We start from the raw sequence: 19790 nt of genomic DNA, 5'->3' as shown, positions 1-19790 counted from the left end.
GTACAATGTTAAAACATTGAGGATGTTTTATGCACACTTTATAAAATAGGGAGGCAAAGTGCTACCAAAAAAATACATCAGGAGTGTTTTTTTCACTTCATCCATCTAAATATTCATATTTCAAAAAATATATATTGATGTGATTTATATTTGTAATAAATGAACGTAACCAACTCTATAACATAAATCATCATTCGGCAGAGGGTTAAAAGTTCTAAAACCCGATAAATAAATAATCAAAGAGGCCTCCATTCAATAAATTAAGTTGGAAATATCACCAGTGTTATATTACAGCATTACACCAAGTCAAATGAGGAGGAACTTGACTAGACGATGAAGCAATCCATAAAAACCCATTAGGCTGAAGCCAGACTTTAGAATTCACTTTTCGAGGAGTAGGAGAAACCTAGAGCTAGATTGAAGGGGTGGAAAAAATGAATAAAAATTGTTAATACTCACGCACATGCTTCCACCAAAGTTCGAATCTTTAACTTCTAGACGCGGAGGAACTTGACTAGACGATGAAGCAATCCATAAAAACCCATTAGGCTGAAGCCAGACTTTAGAATTCACTTTTCGGGGAGTAGGAGAAACCTAGAGCTAGATTGAAGGGGTGGAAAAAATGAATAAAAATTGTCCCTTACCAAAGCTGTTCTTTACGGATAATTATGGTTTACCTAATAAACTCAACATTGTAATTGTTTATTTATTTATTTTTTTTAATACTCACACGCACATGCTTCCACCAAAGTTCGAATCTTTAACTTCTCTTTAGAAAGTAGGATTTTGGTACCATTAGATCACTAATCTATCGGTGATTATAAGAGGCTTAGATAGATGATTAATAAATTTTATGGCAAGGAAAAAAAGAAAGAAAGATAAACTATGAGATTATTATTATTATTATTATTATTATTATTATGTATTCAAAACAACGATTTTCTTAGTCAATCAGTTCTAATAAATACTTTGGTTAATAATGACAAAAAGTTTACACTGACTAGAATTGGGAGAGTGAAAGGGTGTAGAATGTGAATTATCAATAATAACAATAATAATAATTGATGGTACCTACATAGCAATGTTTTTACTCAATACACATGGAATATATATGGATATGAGGTGACATGTCTAGATTTTGGGACCATACATTTTTCTGCCATTTAGAGGCGTGGAATATGGATATCCAGTTTCCAAGACTGAGGAAACAGGCGAGGCATAGCAAGAAAATAAAAAATATGCAAAATATATATATGTATACGCTAAAGCAAAATAAAATTTTAATTGAAAAATTGTAAATCACAGTCTTATTGTGGTTTTTGCATACAACTTAGGCTTCATCTTTACGTGTGATGGTGTGATGATTGAAGGGAAGATTTATCTCATTCCAACAATTGAGAACCCTTTAAAATGTCAATATTAGCCATAGAGACATCTCAGGAACTAAATCTCATTTTCTACTCTATAAACCTATCTTGGTACATGCCACTGGTTCATTGCCCATCTCGTATAATATTTCCAACAGGAATTCAAATCCCATAATATTTACTCCTTCAAAGCGGATGTGGGGGTTCGAATTTCACAACAGGGATTTGTGGAGGTGGTGTGTCCACTGGTCTAGTAGCCCAACTCGTACAACCTTTCCTACTTCAAAAAGAAGGTGAGGCGTTCAAATTCATAATGTACATCTGTGAGGTGAGGTGGGGTGTGAATTTTTAAGTAACTAAAAACAATCATGTTATTATGAGAATCCTCTCGTAGCAACTTTATTTATTTAACCATTACATTGAAAGAGTTTATTTACATCGTAAAAAGTCAAATGAGTGATAATATTACTCAACAAAAAATAACAAACATTGTGCATGTAACTATGTATATATATATATACACACACACACAGATAGGGAGAGAAAGGCCCATTAAATTGCAAAAGCCAGGCCCAACTGTAAAAAACACGGACATAGTTGGACTTATAGTTATGGAGAGTTGGAGGCAAAGGAATTGATGGTGGTGGGAGGAAATAAACAAAACCACAGCCATACATTGAGTGAGAGGCTATCAATAATCTCATCCTCTTCCAGATTTTGTCCCTCCCCACATCCCATTTATCCACCTCCTTTATCTAACTGCCGCTACAGCTGCACACTGACTCTGCTGGTGGCAGTGACACCAAAACTAAGCCATGGCCTCGGCTGCTCTCTCCATAGTTAATTCATCATTTCAGGTCATTATACATCCATAATTACTAGTACTTTTCTTTTTTCGATCCAAATTAAACGTGTTTAGTTCGTGTTATGTATGCGAACAAAATGGCTTTTAAAATCGATTTTACATAATGGGTGATGCTAAAATTTGACGAAACTTGTGCAAGTGCAGGGGAACAGTAAAGGGTTCTCCGAATTTGCTGGCCTCCGGACTTCATCTTCTACCTCCTTCCCATTTTCTCGTAGAACCCACGACGACTTGCTCTCTGTTGTTGCCTTCCAGACCTCCGCTGTGAGTGTTTCAAATCTGTATCTTATTAAATTTCTGATACATTACAAATAATACTATTTGTTAAATATTCACAAAGCTAATTAAGACTCATTTGTTGTTAGAAACTGGTTGCTTAGAAAAGCCTACTCATACAAGGCAATTTCTAGTCCTATTGGATTCTATATAGACTGATATATATCCCAAATTGTGGTCAAGTGAGTTTAAATTACCAAAAAAAATTAAATTAAATTAAATCAGACGAGTTTTTATTTATTTTTATATATTTTTTAAAATTTTATTGTATATGTTTATTGGCGCTTCTAGGAATAAGACTAGATACTTCTGCATCTCTCCTAATTTGCAAAACTATGAGCTGGGATGAAATCATTTTGGCCTCTTTCAATTAGAATTTTCTATAGAGAAGAAAACAAATTAGAATTTTCTATATAATTTTTGTAGTAGTGTTGATGTGCATTGTAACCGAGATAAAATAATTTAAAGAGGCTATGTACTAAAGACACAAATATGACAATATTAGAAGTAATAACATAGAAGAGGGTTATTACTCGGAAAAAAAAAAAAAAAAAACACATAGAAGAGGGTTAGAGAGGAATTCTCCACCATTTAAATTACCTATGATGGGCTCAGTGGGCGAATTTTCCTCCACTGAATTTTTTTGTATTTTCAATTTTACCTACTGATTTGCTTTTTAAAATTATATATTTAAAAAATTTTGGATCTGTCATATTAGATAAAAAAATTTCAATTGCCTTCCACAATATTTTTTCGTTAAAGATCGCTCTCTCTCACGTACTCTTGTGAGTTTGTCCATAAGCTAAGGACTAAGTCGGGGCCGGGCATGTGCTCCCTCGCATGGTTCTGCCCATCATATATGTTAAATTTTTATTTTATATATATATATATATATGAAACAATTATATAATAATCCCTAAAAATATTATTTTAAAAAAAAAATTTATTTCTTTTTTCTTTTACTCTTTAAATTCATTTAATTTTCTTTAAAAAAATTTAAATTTAGTTTTTTGAATTATATTCTAATTTTTTTTCTTTTCTTTTTCTTATATTTAATAAGTATTTAATCTTCTGACACGGAGGAGTACTGCTTATTGATTGCCATATTACTATTTTACAATAAAATTTTTATTTTTTTATTTTTTTTTTGCATTGAGAATTTATATATTAGGGTTGAGAATCTATTAGTGTTATTTTAGTTAAAACAGTGAACGTGTCCTTTTCGATTAATATATTTCTTTTTATTATTTTATACGAAGTTTTTTTTTTTTTTTTTTTTTTTTTTTTTCCAAAAATTCCATTAAAACCCAAAATTCAAACGATTCAAAACCCTCTGGCCCGTATGTACCAGAGGCTACTGAAATTAAACTCAGCAATAAATCTGCTGGTTTGATTTCACCACTCTCCAGTACACCGCACTACAAGTGTGTATATATATCAGATAGTAAATAGGAATTATGGTATGTGAATTTGGTAATGAGGTTGACTGTTGATCGATAGGTTGGCGTGAAGAACAGCGACACATACAGGAGAGGCGTTGTGGAGGCGAAGCTGAAGGTGGCCATCAATGGCTTCGGAAGAATCGGAAGGAACTTCTTGAGGTGTTGGCACGGCAGGAAGGACTCCCCTCTTGATGTCATTGCCATCAATGACACCGGAGGTGTCAAGCAGGCCTCCCATCTCCTCAAGTATGACTCCACCCTCGGCATCTTCGACGCCGATGTCAAGCCGGTCGGCGACGATGTCATCTCTGTCGATGGCAAACCTATCAAAGTCGTCTCTAGCCGCAACCCCCTCAACCTCCCCTGGAAGTAAGTTACATTTTCAATATATGCACATTTATACCTCTCACACACACATATTATAGGCTTTTTTTTTTTTTTTTTTTTTTTTTTTTTTTTTTTTTTTTTTTTTTTTTATGAGTTAATTGCATAAAATTCAGCTTGCTTAATTAGGTGAGGGTTCAAATTCTGATAGTTTCTTGCGGGAATATATATATATATATTAAATCCTTGCTTTCAAAGGGGAAGGTATCTTCTTAAGCATTTGTATGCTATATCGCCTATACTAAAATGTGCACACTTTTGGGTTAATTGCATAAAACTTTATGATGTATAAGTAGCTGACGTACCAATCTTTAATAGTTTAAAAGATTTTATGTAATTAACTTTAATGGTAATTTGATAATCTTTGTGACACTATTAGCTTTATTTGCAAGCTTACAAAAAGTTTCTTTTATTGTTTTTCTGTCAAATAATTCACACATTTTGTTTGTGCTAATAGGAACTTGAACACACTATCTCTCACAAATCCATTTTCTACTTGAACCCTCAAACCCTCTACTTTGGGAGTTAACGACGAGCTATTCGAACTAGGCTCATCCTATCTTTTAAAAACTTGAAGGTTTTATACAATTACCCTTAAAGGGCAATTTGATAATGTGATAATCTTTGCAAGCTTGCAATAGTTTTTATTTTTATTTTTGGGCCTTTCTGGGGTGAATTAGTCACAACCATTTAGAAGTAGGGTATAGCCCTTGGTGGGAAGCTTTCAATAGTTTAGTAAAGTTACTTTTAGTCCTTGAATTTTCTAGTTCGGGAAATTTTGTGCAATAAATCCTTTATTTAATTGTAATTGTATTTGCATAGTTATATTGTATATATTTATATATTAATGGTGCTTGTTCTTTGATGAACTGTGTAATGTTATAGGGAAATGGGTATCGATCTCGTAATAGAAGGGACAGGGGTGTTTGTGGACCGTGAAGGTGCAGGGAAGCACATAGAGGCAGGGGCCAAGAAGGTGCTCATCACAGCTCCAGGGAAAGGTGACATTCCCACCTATGTGGTTGGTGTCAATGCCGATGCCTACAACCCGGCCGAGCCCATTATCAGCAATGCCTCTTGCACCACAAACTGCCTTGCCCCTTTTGTCAAGGTCCTTGACCAGAAATTTGGTAACACATCTTCCTCTATTCCGAATAATTATTTCCTGTTATTTCATTCCGTTCCTTCAATTTCATTTGTATCCATTTAATATGTGAGCCAATTCTTGATTAGTTAGATGATCAATCTAAGATGATCTTTGCTGATTGAGCATGAGAAACCAGTAGAGTGAAAATTTATTTGAACAGGTCCAATATATGCACAATTTCATTATGTTTGATTCTCATCTTGCTAATGAGCCAATCCATTTAGGCAAGAAAAACTGTAAATTTATATGATCAATGGATGGCCACATGTTGCTTTAAAAATTCTTAGACTCTGAGGATCTATATCAAATTTGTTGCCTTATCGAGAGTCATTCAAAGATGTTAGGAATGATTCAAAACTAAATTCTACAAAAATATTATCGGTGGGATGTCATCCTACACTTGTTGATCATTTATAACGTTCAACAGGGTACTCATTGTAGGCACAGACTATCTGTTCCTAATGTCTATATGTTTTCATGTTAAGGCTTTCTCCAACATGCTTATTTGATATGTTAGAGGTCCATTTATGAGCGTCAATATCAGTTAACGAAAATGTGTGTTAATGTTGACGCGGTTGAAATATGACATAATAGGAATCATAAAGGGTACCATGACGACCACTCATTCCTACACCGGAGACCAGAGGCTTCTTGATGCCAGCCACAGGGACCTTAGACGCGCTAGAGCAGCCGCTCTCAACATAGTCCCGACGTCAACTGGTGCTGCGAAGGCTGTGGCTCTTGTTCTTCCCTCCCTTAAAGGAAAGCTCAATGGCATTGCCCTCCGGGTGCCTACACCTAACGTCTCAGTCGTGGACCTTGTTGTTCAGGTTACAAAGAAGACATTTGCAGAGGAGGTGAATGCTGCATTTAGGGATTCTTCTGAAAAGGAGCTGCTTGGGATCCTATCTGTGTGTGACGAGCCACTTGTTTCCGTGGACTTCAGATGCAGTGACGTGTCATCAACGGTTGACTCATCACTCACCATGGTTATGGGAGACGACATGGTTAAGGTGATTGCTTGGTATGACAACGAGTGGGGTTATTCACAAAGAGTGGTTGATTTGGCTGACATTGTCGCGAACAACTGGAAGTGATTTTGATTCTACCATTCGTCGAATTCATCTCTCCCTACCACCCTTTCTTTTATAGATTTTACTTTTTGTTGGAATTCGCAATGAGAATGTAAAAACATTTTCGCTTGTTTTGAAATCTCAGCTTTCGAACAGAAGGTCCTCATGAGGTTACAAATTATTCTAAAACCACGGAAGCTGTAGTAGGTCTAAGAGTTGAATATGATTTAAATTTGGCTATAATTTGGACTGCTGGTTCCTCTTGAAGTGTTTCGAAAGCTAGACTTCTGTGTCATTAGTACTGAGAACCTAATAAAAGTGCATATTTCTTGGATAGTAAGTGTTTTACAGCTGATTTCATGAGGATAGGTGAAGCAATTCTCCTGTTTGTCAGTTTAGTTTTGGAAATATTGAAGCATGTGTGATGTATATATTCTCGAGATATATGTACGCATATATATGGAAAATTAGCCCACCTCCTCTGAGTTTTTCGACTTTGACTTTAGGTGAAAAATGGGGAGTTCATGTTTCTGTAATTTTCCATATTCTCAACTCGGCTCTTTCACATTCCCGTTGTGTCCAACGATAAGAAGAAAATATTGAAGCTCCAGGGCACTCCCTAGCCGTATCAGACACATTTCCAACCATGTCACATATGCATGACAGAATTGAGAACAAACACAAACTCATAGTGGGCAAAATACATGTTGCACTACATTTTATTTATGTTACATAAAATAGAAAAAGTAATACTCCGTAGATAGATTACCGAAAGGGAACAGAACGAGATTCCTTGGATGCACTTAGGTGGGGCCCAAGTACACTCAGATCCTACTATTTAAATCCCGCAATTGTTTTAGTTAAACTCATACCTCTCCTGATACTTGAGTCCCTTCTGGAGCAGTAGGCAATTGTACAATGCCATTAGTGCATATTTTAGAAGCAGCTTATGATACTCGATATGTGATCAACTGGCACATGTTGTCCAGGTAGAGGGAACTCTGTTTGATGTCAAAACTGGCATATTGTGCACATTCACGTCTAGGGGCAGCATCCGGTACTGGATATCGAGCTCCCTGAACACTTTGACCATCTCCTCGACCAGAGCAGCTCTCCGAACCCACCTCTCACCCATGTCCTGGTGATTCATCCGGTGGGAAAGCCAAACCGAGAATTTTAGCCTGTTCATGTCCTCCACGTCCCTCATAACTATCATCGGAGCTGGGTACCAGTGATCACTCTTGTTTTCGATATATCTGCAACTCAAACAAATAACATATTAGGATCTCTGTTGGTAAATATTTTTGTACAGTTTTCTAGTCTTCAATTCTCAGAAAACAGAAAATTGTTCTGAGGAAACTGAACGAAGCAGGACACTATATATATATATATATATATATATATATATATATATATATATATTAAGCAAAGGAATATTAATGTTGCTTTGTTCCACCATTACTCCTTTAAATTCTCTGTGTTTTCCCATTATGTATATATTCACCTCAGGACATACAAAGGCAAGCCTTTTGCTGTTGCTGCATAAACTGAAAAGGGGAAAATTTACCAAGAGAAAGAAGATGTGCCTCTCTACATACCCTGTTATCCTCTCTTTCATCGTGCTAATCTTTTCCATTGGAGTTGAAATGTGGATACAGAAATCAATTGCATCTCCCATATCTGGACTACGGTAGTAATTACTGATGGGCATGGTAGCTAGAACACTGTTTGGATATATAATCTTCTGATTATCGTACCTCAAGAAAACTGTAGTTAATATATTCATCTCCTCAACTACCATCTGAGACCCAAACAAAAAGAAGTTAGGATCTACATAAGCAAGAATACAAAAGGAATACAATCATAACTTCATATTCATATATATATATGTTCTACCTGAACTCCTTCCAGTTCACAACGATCTCCTACATCAAATGGGTGCATTACAAATAAGAAAATGATTGCCTCGAATGTTGTCTTGCATGTGTTTCCAAATATGAACACCACCAGAAGAAGTTGGGAGCTTAAAAAGATAAAGAAATGGGTAGTTGTAACTTCAAGTATAAGAAGCCAGATAACCACTGTGATGATTGCTACGACGACATTCAACATATGATGGAGTTTGTTTACAGCTGTTTTTGTATCATTGAGAGACAATGCAAGGGCTCTCCGTTCTCGGAATACATTAACCTGAGAAAGGAAATAGTTGAAATAGCCTCATGTTTGTCAGATATTCAACCACATACTAGCACAACATTCTACTTAATAAAATGCATCATACTTTAAAATTGAGTAGAACAACATACTTTTTAACCTTAGACCAAGTCATTCATAAAAGATCCTAGAAAAAGGAAAAAATTTAAGATATCATTTACCACCCAATTCTTAAGAGCTTGCTTGCTGATTCCCCTGCTTTCACTTGCTCCTTCGAACAGACACATGGTCTTCAAGGCTTCATCCTCTCTCAAAAAGCGCATCAGATCCTCAAGGTAGATTGATCTGGTATAAAAGAACAAACTACTAAGGCTTACCTTGGAAAATAAATGCAAAGAAATGCGGTACCAGAATAAAGAGGGAACACATAAAAGCAAAAAGTAATTGCATAGAACATATAAATGGTGACCAAATTTTACAGTATGGTCACAGAAGTTTCAGCACTAACTGCTAATTTATCTGAGTCCCTATCAGTTTCTATTCTATATTCCTGAATTATAGATGTGATATATTAGCTCTGTTTGTAAATATAGAATCAAATACAACGCGCAGTGAGATTTCTAGCCCAAAGTGATTTTCCTCTCTGCATGTACTAGTTTAAATTTCCATCAACCCAATGATGCAGGTATTTCTCAAGTACATGAAAAAGGGATTAGATCATTATTGAACAACTTATGTTGCTCGTTAAGCCCGTCATCACTATTCACGGACACGGATACGGGACACGGACACGACACGACACGGACACAGCGACACGGCAAATCCAAAAAAAATTAGGACACAGACACGGCGAATAGTATATGTGTGTGTGTGTGTGTGTGTGTATATAGTACTTTAAAAATTACTGAGTGTTATTATTTTTCATCAACCTCACAATGAAAAAAAATACAAATCATAACTCATAACTAATAAACTATAAAAGAACAATGTTGCGTAGTTATAAAATCAAATAAAAAACAAGACATTAGAATAATATCTAGTATCATTTAATCATCATTGCAACTTTACTCCAAATACAAAAGCATAGACAGAAAGGACTATTAACATTCAGGACTTTACCATTATCACTTAATATTCACAAAAACCTAAAGGCTTGTCCCCAAAAAAGATACAAAAACAAGTCAGTGTACTATCATCTATTCCCATCCATCATTTGACCTAGGACTTTTACCATTTACAATACCAAAAGGGTAGTACAAAACAAAAAATAGAACATATCAGCATTAAAAAAAAATTCCAGAAAAGTGTGTCCAAGTCGTGTCTGAGATGTCTAAAAGCCGTGTCCGAAAATTAAAAAAAATAAAAAAATTCCAAACACGTTTTTTGGCGTGTCCGACATGTGTCGGGACGTGTCCAACGCTTGTCCGTGTCCGACACGTGTCGTACACGGATTCTTCGCCCATTTTGGAGTGTCCGTGCTTCCTAGTGTATGAATATAATCCTGTAAGATTTTTTAAGGCCCACATGACTTGGACACATGATATACTGTCATTATGTAATGGTTTAGTAGTAGATATCCGATTGGTAATGATAGGATTTTGTAACTTTATCATTTTTGTAATTGGTTCACGAGGGAAGTGTTTTTATTTTTCTCCTAAGAAGGTGGAATTAAGCAACAGAAACTGGTTATCTCCCTGTCTATAAAGTTGCATATTTCACCTCAATTATGTACACTTATGAAACAACAGATCTGAGAGTTTTATAGGTCTCAGAGTTTTACGTATGCAAAATGCTAAGAGAAACTGGTTTCCTCGTTTGGCTAGCTTTCTAGGTTGCATTGTTCATCCCACTGAACCAATATCGATCTCAACTTGTGGGTTGACCTCTACAAGTTTGCTGTTCTAGGGTTGTTTACTAGAGCACTAAAATTTAATTAATAAATGGAGATATCAATACACAAATATGAGGGGCACAAAAATGATATAGATGAAGGAGAAGAAATATACTAGCCAATGGAATCTTCATGTGAAGGTAGAAATGTTTGCCTCTGTACGTATATGAGTGTGTAAGCTTTCACTCACCCTTTAATGCTTGCTCTAATAGTCAAATTTATAGTCTGAGGGTATTAGGTAATACCCAATGGTCCTCAATGAGCTTAGTCAACACCCAAGACCTATCTCGATAGGCAATAATGACTTTAGAGTTTAGACACCTAGGAGGTCGAATCCCTCCTTAATCATGCGTCTTATTAGCGTGGTGTGTTTTCTTAATGCAAACATTAAATACATTCAGCGCTTATGGCTCTTATCAGAATATTAATTGTGATTGTAAGGGCCTTTGTCAAGCCACATGGTTCACCATCCCTTTGGTGGGCCTATAGTTTATGCTAGGAAAACTCTGACTTCTCATCCTACAATTCAAAATCCTTCTAAGTGTCCCGTAAGTGAGCGCTCGAGAAGGCCCTACCTTTGTCTTGCTCTCTTGCACTCAACTACTCTGGCTCGATAACGATGGTCTCAAGACTCAATGACCTAGCATGCTACTAGGGTTTTGTTTGGACTCGAGGACTGTCGTGAGGTTTGAAGAGTACCTAACGCTATGTCAGGGTTTTGTTTAGGGTTGAGGACTGCGCCCTAAGGTTTGAGGACATGGCACTACATCAAGGTTGGACTCGAAGGTCACAACCTCAATACTTGACGACCTAGTAGGGTCCTCGTGTTTGTTCTAAACTCAAGGATTGTATTCTCGATGTTTGATTACCTGACGTGGCTATTGGGGTTTTCATAGAACTCGAGGGTTTGCACATTCGACGTTTGATGACCTAACACAATGCCAAGGTTTTCCTTCGATTTTTTAGAGAGCCAGGTAGGCAATGGTTGTCTGTCATATGGGGATTGCTCTTGACTTTTGCCACGTGTTAATCGACACCTACAACTGACGTAAATGGATCGAGGTATTTATACATTACATATTATGCTTTTTTGTTTAATGCTTTACACATATATTATAGCTTACAAATGCATGAATGAATTTTATAAAAAAAAATTAATAATGAAGGGCATGCCTCAACCAATCAACTAAGTGGAAATGTACTTAAGAACTTACTTGGACCCTGGCTTAGCCACATTGCAGAATATCTTCTTCGCTGCAGCTTTCGCCTGGAATTCACTTGTGATCTCCACTGAAGACTCATCCTCACCATTTGAATCTTTTATGCTCTCATCCAAAGTCGATAGGACCCCCTTCCGAACTATATTCATCAACCTCTTCATATTCCAAGCTGAAATGTTCTTCTGATTCAGCCTGTGCAAGTGGTCAATTGTGATCCTTTCATCTTGCTTATTGGACATAATACTAGAAATCCTGGGACTCTTCTCAGACCTGGGGCTCTTTTGGTGTCTTCCACTCCCTATCACATTCCCAATCCTCGAAAAAACATTATCCCTGAGGTCAGCAGGCATTGTAGCACCTGCATTTTGAAACTCCTGAACTTCAGCCATGACCCTCTCCTCCTCCTCCTGTTCCTGCTGAATTTCGATCAACGGAGCACCAGAGAGCGTCTCGATCACATACTGATTAAACAAAGACTCCTGAATCCGATCGAAAAACGTGCTCACATGGAAAGACGAAGCAAGAACCTTGACCAGCAACGTTTTGAGGAGCCAAATCAAGGTACCCACCAAAAGACACACCCAAATCTTGGTCACATATGGCAAGACTTGTCCATCAGTCACCCTCTCAACCTTTTTGTTGAAAATACAGTACCAAGCTATCAAAACCAAGGCCAACCAAATACAATTCTGGACAGCATTCTTCAACCCATACACAAAATAAAGAACCCTTTTCCGCAATAGGAAATTGCGCTCAATAAAGAAAACAACCACCCTAATCCCCCAGCCAGACACCAATCGACCACAGATCAAAACCAACACCATCAGCTCCCACTTCCACAGATGAAGTTCGAACAGTGTTACCCTCCTGAATTTCGGAATTAAAAGGCTACAAATCAAGGCTGCTATAATCAAAATCAAACTTACCAACTGAAGCACAGTCAGTGTACTGAAATTCATCAACTTTTTGTACTCTTCAGGCAAATCTTGATCATCCAAGAAAGGGTCATCTTCATCAACTTCAGGACTACCTTTCCCCAACAGTACTGCTCTCTGAGACCTCTGATCTTCCTCTGGTGGGTCCATCAGCCTCGACTTCGATTTCGTCCTCAACAAGCTCGATTTTTGCCGAAATGAGGAGTTTGAACTATTATTGCCCATAACACACTCGTCTTCTCCTTCTCTTCCGCTGCCATTGGAGCGTCGTTCGGTGTGGGTGACTTCATTGAACGAAACCCTAACCCCTTTGGGGGAGACTTGGGCGAAACTTGGACTCTCACCAATTCTGGACAAGGAAGGCGAACATTGTGATTTTGAGGAAGGTGAAGAAGAATTGGCAACGAAATCGAAACCGTAGCTAGAGTCTCTGCATTTCTTGTTAGCACTCTTGTGGCCGCCATTAGTACTATTGGACGGTGACTTTGATGTGAGGTGGTGATCATATTTAGTCTCTCTGGGAACTTCTTTGCCGTTGATTTTGAGGACCACGTCTCCACGGTCGCCGGAATCGACGGATTGGGCCATGTGATGGTGGTTTTGGTGCAAAACAAGTAGGTGATCTTTTGGTCGTTTTGCTGATCAGAAGTTCAGCTTGTGATCTGAGGGATTGCCTGAGCTTGTCCATTAAACAACTCTTGTTTTCTGAGTTGTCCAGATGATTCGTTCAACCAAAATAAAGAAAGAAAAAAAGAATTTATATATATACTATTTTTATAACAGCGCAATTAGTGCCAAATAAGATGGAATGGGTTTGGTGGAGAGACACACTTAAGAGGTATATATATATATACACACTACTTTTTTTCTTTTTTTGATAAAAATATACAAACTACTTCCATCCTAATATAGTTGTAAATTGTGACACATATATATACTATGTATATATTAGTCAAAGAAAGTAGTTGTAGTTGTTCAAGATATTGGGATGTCTGAAATCGAAGCTTTCCAATTGCCATTCAACATGTGCTTTTGCTGAGTTGTTGGTGCTCAACTGTACTGTCAGTTCTGTTTCCCAGAAGAATAAGATAAAATAGAGAGAATACTGCTATTTACCTAAGAAGCGGGAGAATTTTTGAACGTCAGTAAGAAAGGCGTAGCGGTAAAATCAAAGTCGTGTTAGAGCATTTTGAATAAGCTTTTCAGATTTAGGCTGTCTCTACCGCGTTAGTATTTTTTAAGAGATCGGTCAGTATTTTTTCGTAATCGTGACCGCGTTTTAGAATCTTCAAATATTAATTATGGCATGTATTTTAATGATGTATTTTTGCTCTTTAAAAATTTTAATATTTTAAAATTTAAAATAAAATTGATTTTTTAACTTTTTCCTAACGATTATATTTTTCATGTTATATAAACAACCATTTGTTCATCTCATCATCATTACATTTATCTCAACTTTTTCTAGTAAAATATCAATTCACATATCTTTTAATCTCAAAATTTCAGTGGCTTCCTCATCACGATTTTTTCCTTTGTCAAGTTCGATGATTCAACGTAATCAAGACGCCTTTCGTGAGATTTTGAATTCAGTGAACCCAGAAAATAGTAGAGCAAGTTTTTAAACCGCGTAAGAGGCAGTACATTTATCGTGATCGAGAGGGAAACCGCCGTCAACTAATGAAAGACTACTTGGACATGAATTGCACATATCCACCGGAGTACTTTCACAGATGATTCAGGATGTGACGAGTACTATTTCTTCATATCCTGAATAATGTTAAAGCTTATGATGACTACTGCATCAAAAAAAGGGATACAACAGGTCGTTTGGGATTGTCTTCTATACAAAATATGACAACTGCAATACGTGTACTCGCATATGGTTGTGCAGTCGATCATTGTGACGAGTATATTAAAATCGGATAGAGCACTGCCATTGAAACCCCGATGACATTTTGTAAGGCTGTTATTGGTGTGTATGGGAAGAGTATATGCGCCCACCCAATGAAGCAGACATAACACAACTATTTCAAGAAGGGGTGGAGAGAGGACTCCCGGGTATGCTTAGTTCTATTGACTGTATGCAGTAGGAATGGAAGAATTGTCCGGTGGCGTGGCATTGCACGCACAAAGGACACTCTCATATGCTTACACTCATATTAGAGGCAGTTGCCTCAAAAGATTTGTGGATCTGGCATGCATTCTTTAGAATGCCAGGTTCACACAATGATATTAATGTGTTAGATCATTCTCCAGTATTCGACAGTATCGTTATTGGCCAAATTCCTCCGGTTAATTTCGTTGTGAATGGCCATTACCATACAATGGGGTATTACCTATCTGATAGAATATACCCTAAGTGGGCAACTTTGATGCAGACCATCCCACACCCAACTACAGTAAAAGAAAAACTTTTTTCTCAGAGATAAGAGGCCTATAGAAAGATGTAAAACAGGCTTTTGGGGTCTTGCAAAGCAAGTGGGCAATAACGCAAGGACTAGTGCGTTTTTGGGATAAAGGGGACTTGTGCCTTATAATGAAAACGTGCATCATCCTTCACAACATGATCATTGAAGATGAGCGCCATGCCAATGTTGGAAGATAACTCCGCCACCGGAGGAAATAATCTCGATTCCCACATTAATTCAAAATCCATTAGTGCACACATCTACTCTCGTCAAGCCCAAATTCGCAACAAAAAGACAAATATGCGGTTGAGGAGAGATTTAATTGAAAATTTGTGGAACCGCATTGGTGAAGAACGTATTTAATTTATGTAGCATTATTTTATTTTTAAATTGTTATGAAGTTTATGTAATGGAATATTTATTGTGTAATGTTTTATTTTGAAATAAATAATTAAATTGTTTGTTAATTAAATTATTTAGCCAATATGTATGAAATATTGTAAACAATGCAATATCTAATATCATTTGATTTATTAATTTATAGTGAAAACAAAGACACATTTTTCTTAATAAAAAAATCATATTTTAAAATAAATTTTAATTTGTTAGGAAAAACAAAATAATTTTTTTTTTGTTTGGTTAGCCAATATAGCCTTTAAGGCACTATTTGGGTCACCAAATAGTACCTAAAACGGCTATAATATCAATAGGAACATTGAAAATTTTAAAAGGAAAAAAAAAAAATCATTTTTTTAAAATTTTTTAAAACTTTTTTTTGCCCAAAAAAACCTTTAAGGCATTGTTTGTGTCAGCTAAACAATGTCTTAACGGCTCTTTGGTTCAATTATTTTGAGGAAAAAAAAAACAAAATAAAGACCAAAATAAAGCCAAAAATCTAAATTTTAGCTTTTATTTCAGCAAAGCATGCCATTAGGAACAGTGTTCTGGGCCTGAATTAAAAAAATAAAAGAAAACAAAAATGGGCCCACAAAAAGTGAGCCACAATTGCCTTCACAATCGTCCTTTTTGGCGACCTGCTTGGCGATCAAAATTTGGTAGCCCACTTTTTCCATAGTCCATTGGAGCAAGCAGTCTCCAAAATTTGGGCCAATTTCGCCAAAGGCAACACTAATGGAGCTGCTCTTAGGTAAAAAAAGTAGAAACTATATTGTGCGTGGAGAGTGAGAGCGAAAGGACCCTCGAAGCGTGAAATCAACACCTATCAATTCAAAATCACCATAATTTGGACAAAGAACATAATACATAAATTATATTATTAAGTTGTCAATATTAAATTAATCTCAGTGCACCAAAACTAGTTCAAAATAACTTAAAATGAAATTACTGGAGACAGTCAAAGCTAATAATGTAAATCTTCGCCCTTTTATAAGTCGCTCCAATAAGGCATAACCATCCATTCAAATGATGCATCTTTGGTTAAACTAAAGAGTGTATAAAATTTTAACGAATTTGTATAATTTACTACAAATGAATTTTGGTATAAAATTTTGACCATATAATCTTATTAGAATTCTCTTTCAAATAGTAGATTAGGCCCCTCAATATTTGTATATGATTATGACAAAGTAAAATGATAAATAGGAATAAGTAAAAGTACAAATACATCCTCCCACTTGGAGGATGTCAAATAGAAAACAGGGGTTTTTACCAATACATGGGCTTAAGGTCCAAATACTACAATATAATGAGGTCAAACTTTGGCTAAAACTAGAAAATGGAAGAACCACACAAACTTTTTCTTAAAAATGGAAGGACCACACAAATTATTTCTATAAAATGAACTTACAAATTTTTTTTAATTATTTTTTAATTTTTTCATAATAAATTAAAGTTTCACAGTAGATTAATATGGATTTATAAACTTCTTTAGACAAAAGATCTTATATAAAAATTAAATTTAACGAAACAGTACGGCTCCGATACCGAAATCAAATCGAATGCTACCAAGATAGAAGCATGCAATATCATAGAGATAACATAGAGATAAATTTAACAATTAAATCACAGAATTGACTACCGAACCTGATAACGCTTTGATAACGCCCTATAAAGATGCCTGAACACTGGTAAGAATGAGTCAACAAGCCAACAGTTCGAGTCAATTCACAGAAGAAATTGCTAAATTAAAACTATGGCTACTTATACTGGTTGGATTCAAGAAAATTCTAGAATCAACACTGTCTGGCTAAATAAAATCTATATATTTGATCTTTTTGTCGACCAAAGTCTTTTGCACGAAAGTACTGAAAATACTAAATAAAGAAAATGAATTTTTTTAATAAGAGCAAAATGGATGATTTATTTCATGGGATATATATACATGGGTACACACTGTTTATACATGGGTACACTCTCACACAATATTTTACAAAAGGAAACACACTGAAAGAAATCACAAAAGAAAACACACTAAGAAGCTGAAGGCTGGAATGCTTGATAGTTCTAGACTTGATTACTCTAAACTCGATATTGTTAAGACTCGATGATGTTCTCTTGAGCTGAATGCCTCCTTTTATAGAGTGATCTGAGAGATGGATCAACGCTTGAGATTGCAGATGTTGAATATATGGCTGAGATGTAAGATACTTTGGAGATAAGGTTCATTGAATTATTGCAGGACATCCTTATCTTTAAATTGTTGTCCTTCAGAAATTTGTGGCTTCAAAATCTGCTTTTTGGTGGATTCTTATCTTCAAAATCTGCTTTTTTGATAGAATCTTATCTATAACTGGTCCCTGAAAGTGAATCCAACTGTGGACTTTTCGACTCTGGAGTGCTCTTTAGATTCTTCTGGCGAAATTATTACACTTCTAGCATATTACACAAATTTCTTTCTTCAGTGCTGTCTAGTGAGCTGTTGTTTCCATCTGATGGATTATCTAACTAAGCATATAGTCCTCTGATGCATTCTTCTTCCTTATCTATTATAACAGCAACTTCTGGTTATATTTCAATTTCCGGGGGGGGGGATTTGAGGACATATGGGATTCTGGTTTTGATAAAAATCTCCATATTAATATTATGATCTAGAAATTTGAAACCATGGTTATAACTTAGGTTAAGCTGTCGATATGCTTTATAGTATATTAAATGGTCAAATGTTGCTGGTTCTATATGGTTACGAAAATCATTAATATAAGAGGTGTGTTGTAACTGGTTTTGAACTTCAACTTGCTCTGAATTAATATAGATCCTATATTGTCTAAGAATTATAGCTCCATCTTTTACCCATTCTGGGGAAGTGCTATGGATTTGAAGGAGAATTGGACTTTCTGGCATGTAGTTTTGGTACCAATGAGATTGTTCAAAAAGAATGGCTTAGTTTAAGCGATCGAGAAAATTAAAAGCTTCTAAAACTTCTAATGGCATGTCTTTGGGTATGGTAATGCTATTGACCATTCCTAGTTCTAGGAGTTTACTTGCGGAGCAACATATGGTTTTTGTTGTGAAGCATGTCTTTCTGGTGATATCAACGGGACAATAGAAAATAAGGTATATATCTAACAAAACTATGGAAGGAATGTCATAATTTTGTACAAGGCGTAGAGAAAGATAATGGTAACGAGATCCTTTGGGTGGACTGTTGTTTCTGAGGTAATTTTGGATATCAACCCATTCTTTGAATTCATTAGACTTTGCTCTTCAAGGATTAGTTCTTTTATGCCATCAGGAAGAGTAAGACTTGTTGTATAAGGATTTCTCTGTAAGTTGGGGAGAAGATGGGTAGTAGATTGGCATTCTTGGTTTGTACCTGCAGAAATTGAACTTTCTGGTTGAAGATTTTCATCTTCATTAGTCATTTGTTCAGAAAAGGTTAGTTCAGGTGTGGGGTTTGCTGTCGCATTTTGATAAGCTAAATTCAACTTTTTAAAATGAGAGATGAGAATCCGGTGTTCTTTCTGGAGATTACAATAAGCTTGGTTAGATGCTACAAAATATTCACTTAAAGTATTTAAATTTCTGACGATGGATCTATCGGGTGCATTTCTTTTAAACCAAAGATTATCTAAAATAAGTTTTTGGTTTAGAAAAAGATTATATCTAGTGCAGAACTGTTGAGCTAAGTTTTGGATACTTAAAAGTGGGTTAGAAGTGCCTGGTATAAGGCTATAGCTATTGTTACTACTCGTCTCCATTCCTATAAAATTTAGCAATCAATTAGTAAACGAGATAGAATATCTGCTAAATAATTATCTTTTCCTTTGACATGTTCAAATATGGATTTAAAACCTCTTCCAGTAATACAGTCAATAAAGGAAATCCATCTTTTTGCAGACATCCGTTATTGTTTTGCTTTATTTGGCAAATTTAACTATATTATCACAATCTGTTCTCATCAGAAATTTTTTGTTAAGGAATATCTGAAATTTTTCAATAGAGTTTATTACTCCTACGATTTCTAAATCTGTTGATGGTAAAGTAGATTGTGCTTTATTAAATGTTCTGCTTGCATGGCGATAAATTAGTTCTTCTTCTCGAGAAGATTCTTTTATAGGTCTTTGAAGAAGAAGACTGCCCATCCTTGTGCTGATGCATCTGTTTGGATTATTTTGTATCTATTTTCAAGTGGGAGTTGTAAGGATTCTAACTGAGTGACTAGAGAT

At 35.8% G+C, this 19790-nt stretch overlaps 2 protein-coding genes across 2 annotated transcripts; one reads left to right on the top strand and one right to left on the bottom strand.

Moving 5' to 3' along the window:
- The first annotated feature begins 2057 nt into the window (after positions 1-2057).
- On the top strand, positions 2058-6890 carry LOC132303312 (glyceraldehyde-3-phosphate dehydrogenase A, chloroplastic). Its single transcript, XM_059800530.1, has 5 exons — positions 2058-2224; positions 2377-2496; positions 4009-4319; positions 5220-5464; positions 6076-6890. The coding sequence occupies exons 1-5, from the start codon at positions 2183-2185 to the stop codon at positions 6576-6578; spliced, it is 1221 nt and encodes a 406-aa protein (XP_059656513.1). The 5' UTR covers positions 2058-2182; the 3' UTR covers positions 6579-6890.
- A 371-nt stretch (positions 6891-7261) lies between these two features.
- Positions 7262-13764, bottom strand: LOC132303311 (mechanosensitive ion channel protein 6-like). The gene is made up of 5 exons (XM_059800529.1): positions 11814-13764; positions 8930-9053; positions 8451-8744; positions 8153-8355; positions 7262-7810 (listed from the first exon to the last, which is right to left on the bottom strand). The coding sequence occupies exons 1-5, from the start codon at positions 13340-13342 to the stop codon at positions 7522-7524; spliced, it is 2439 nt and encodes an 812-aa protein (XP_059656512.1). The 5' UTR covers positions 13343-13764; the 3' UTR covers positions 7262-7521.
- Between the last annotated feature and the right edge of the window lie 6026 nt (positions 13765-19790).

This window comes from Cornus florida, unplaced genomic scaffold, assembly GCF_030987335.1.
Source record: "Cornus florida cultivar Cherokee Brave unplaced genomic scaffold, ASM3098733v1 CherokeeBrave_3.0.0_Hap2_Chr04, whole genome shotgun sequence".
Lineage (NCBI taxonomy): Eukaryota > Viridiplantae > Streptophyta > Magnoliopsida > Cornales > Cornaceae > Cornus > Cornus florida.
The sequence above is the reverse complement of the archived record's forward strand: the minus strand, read 5'-3'. Positions and strand labels throughout refer to the sequence as shown.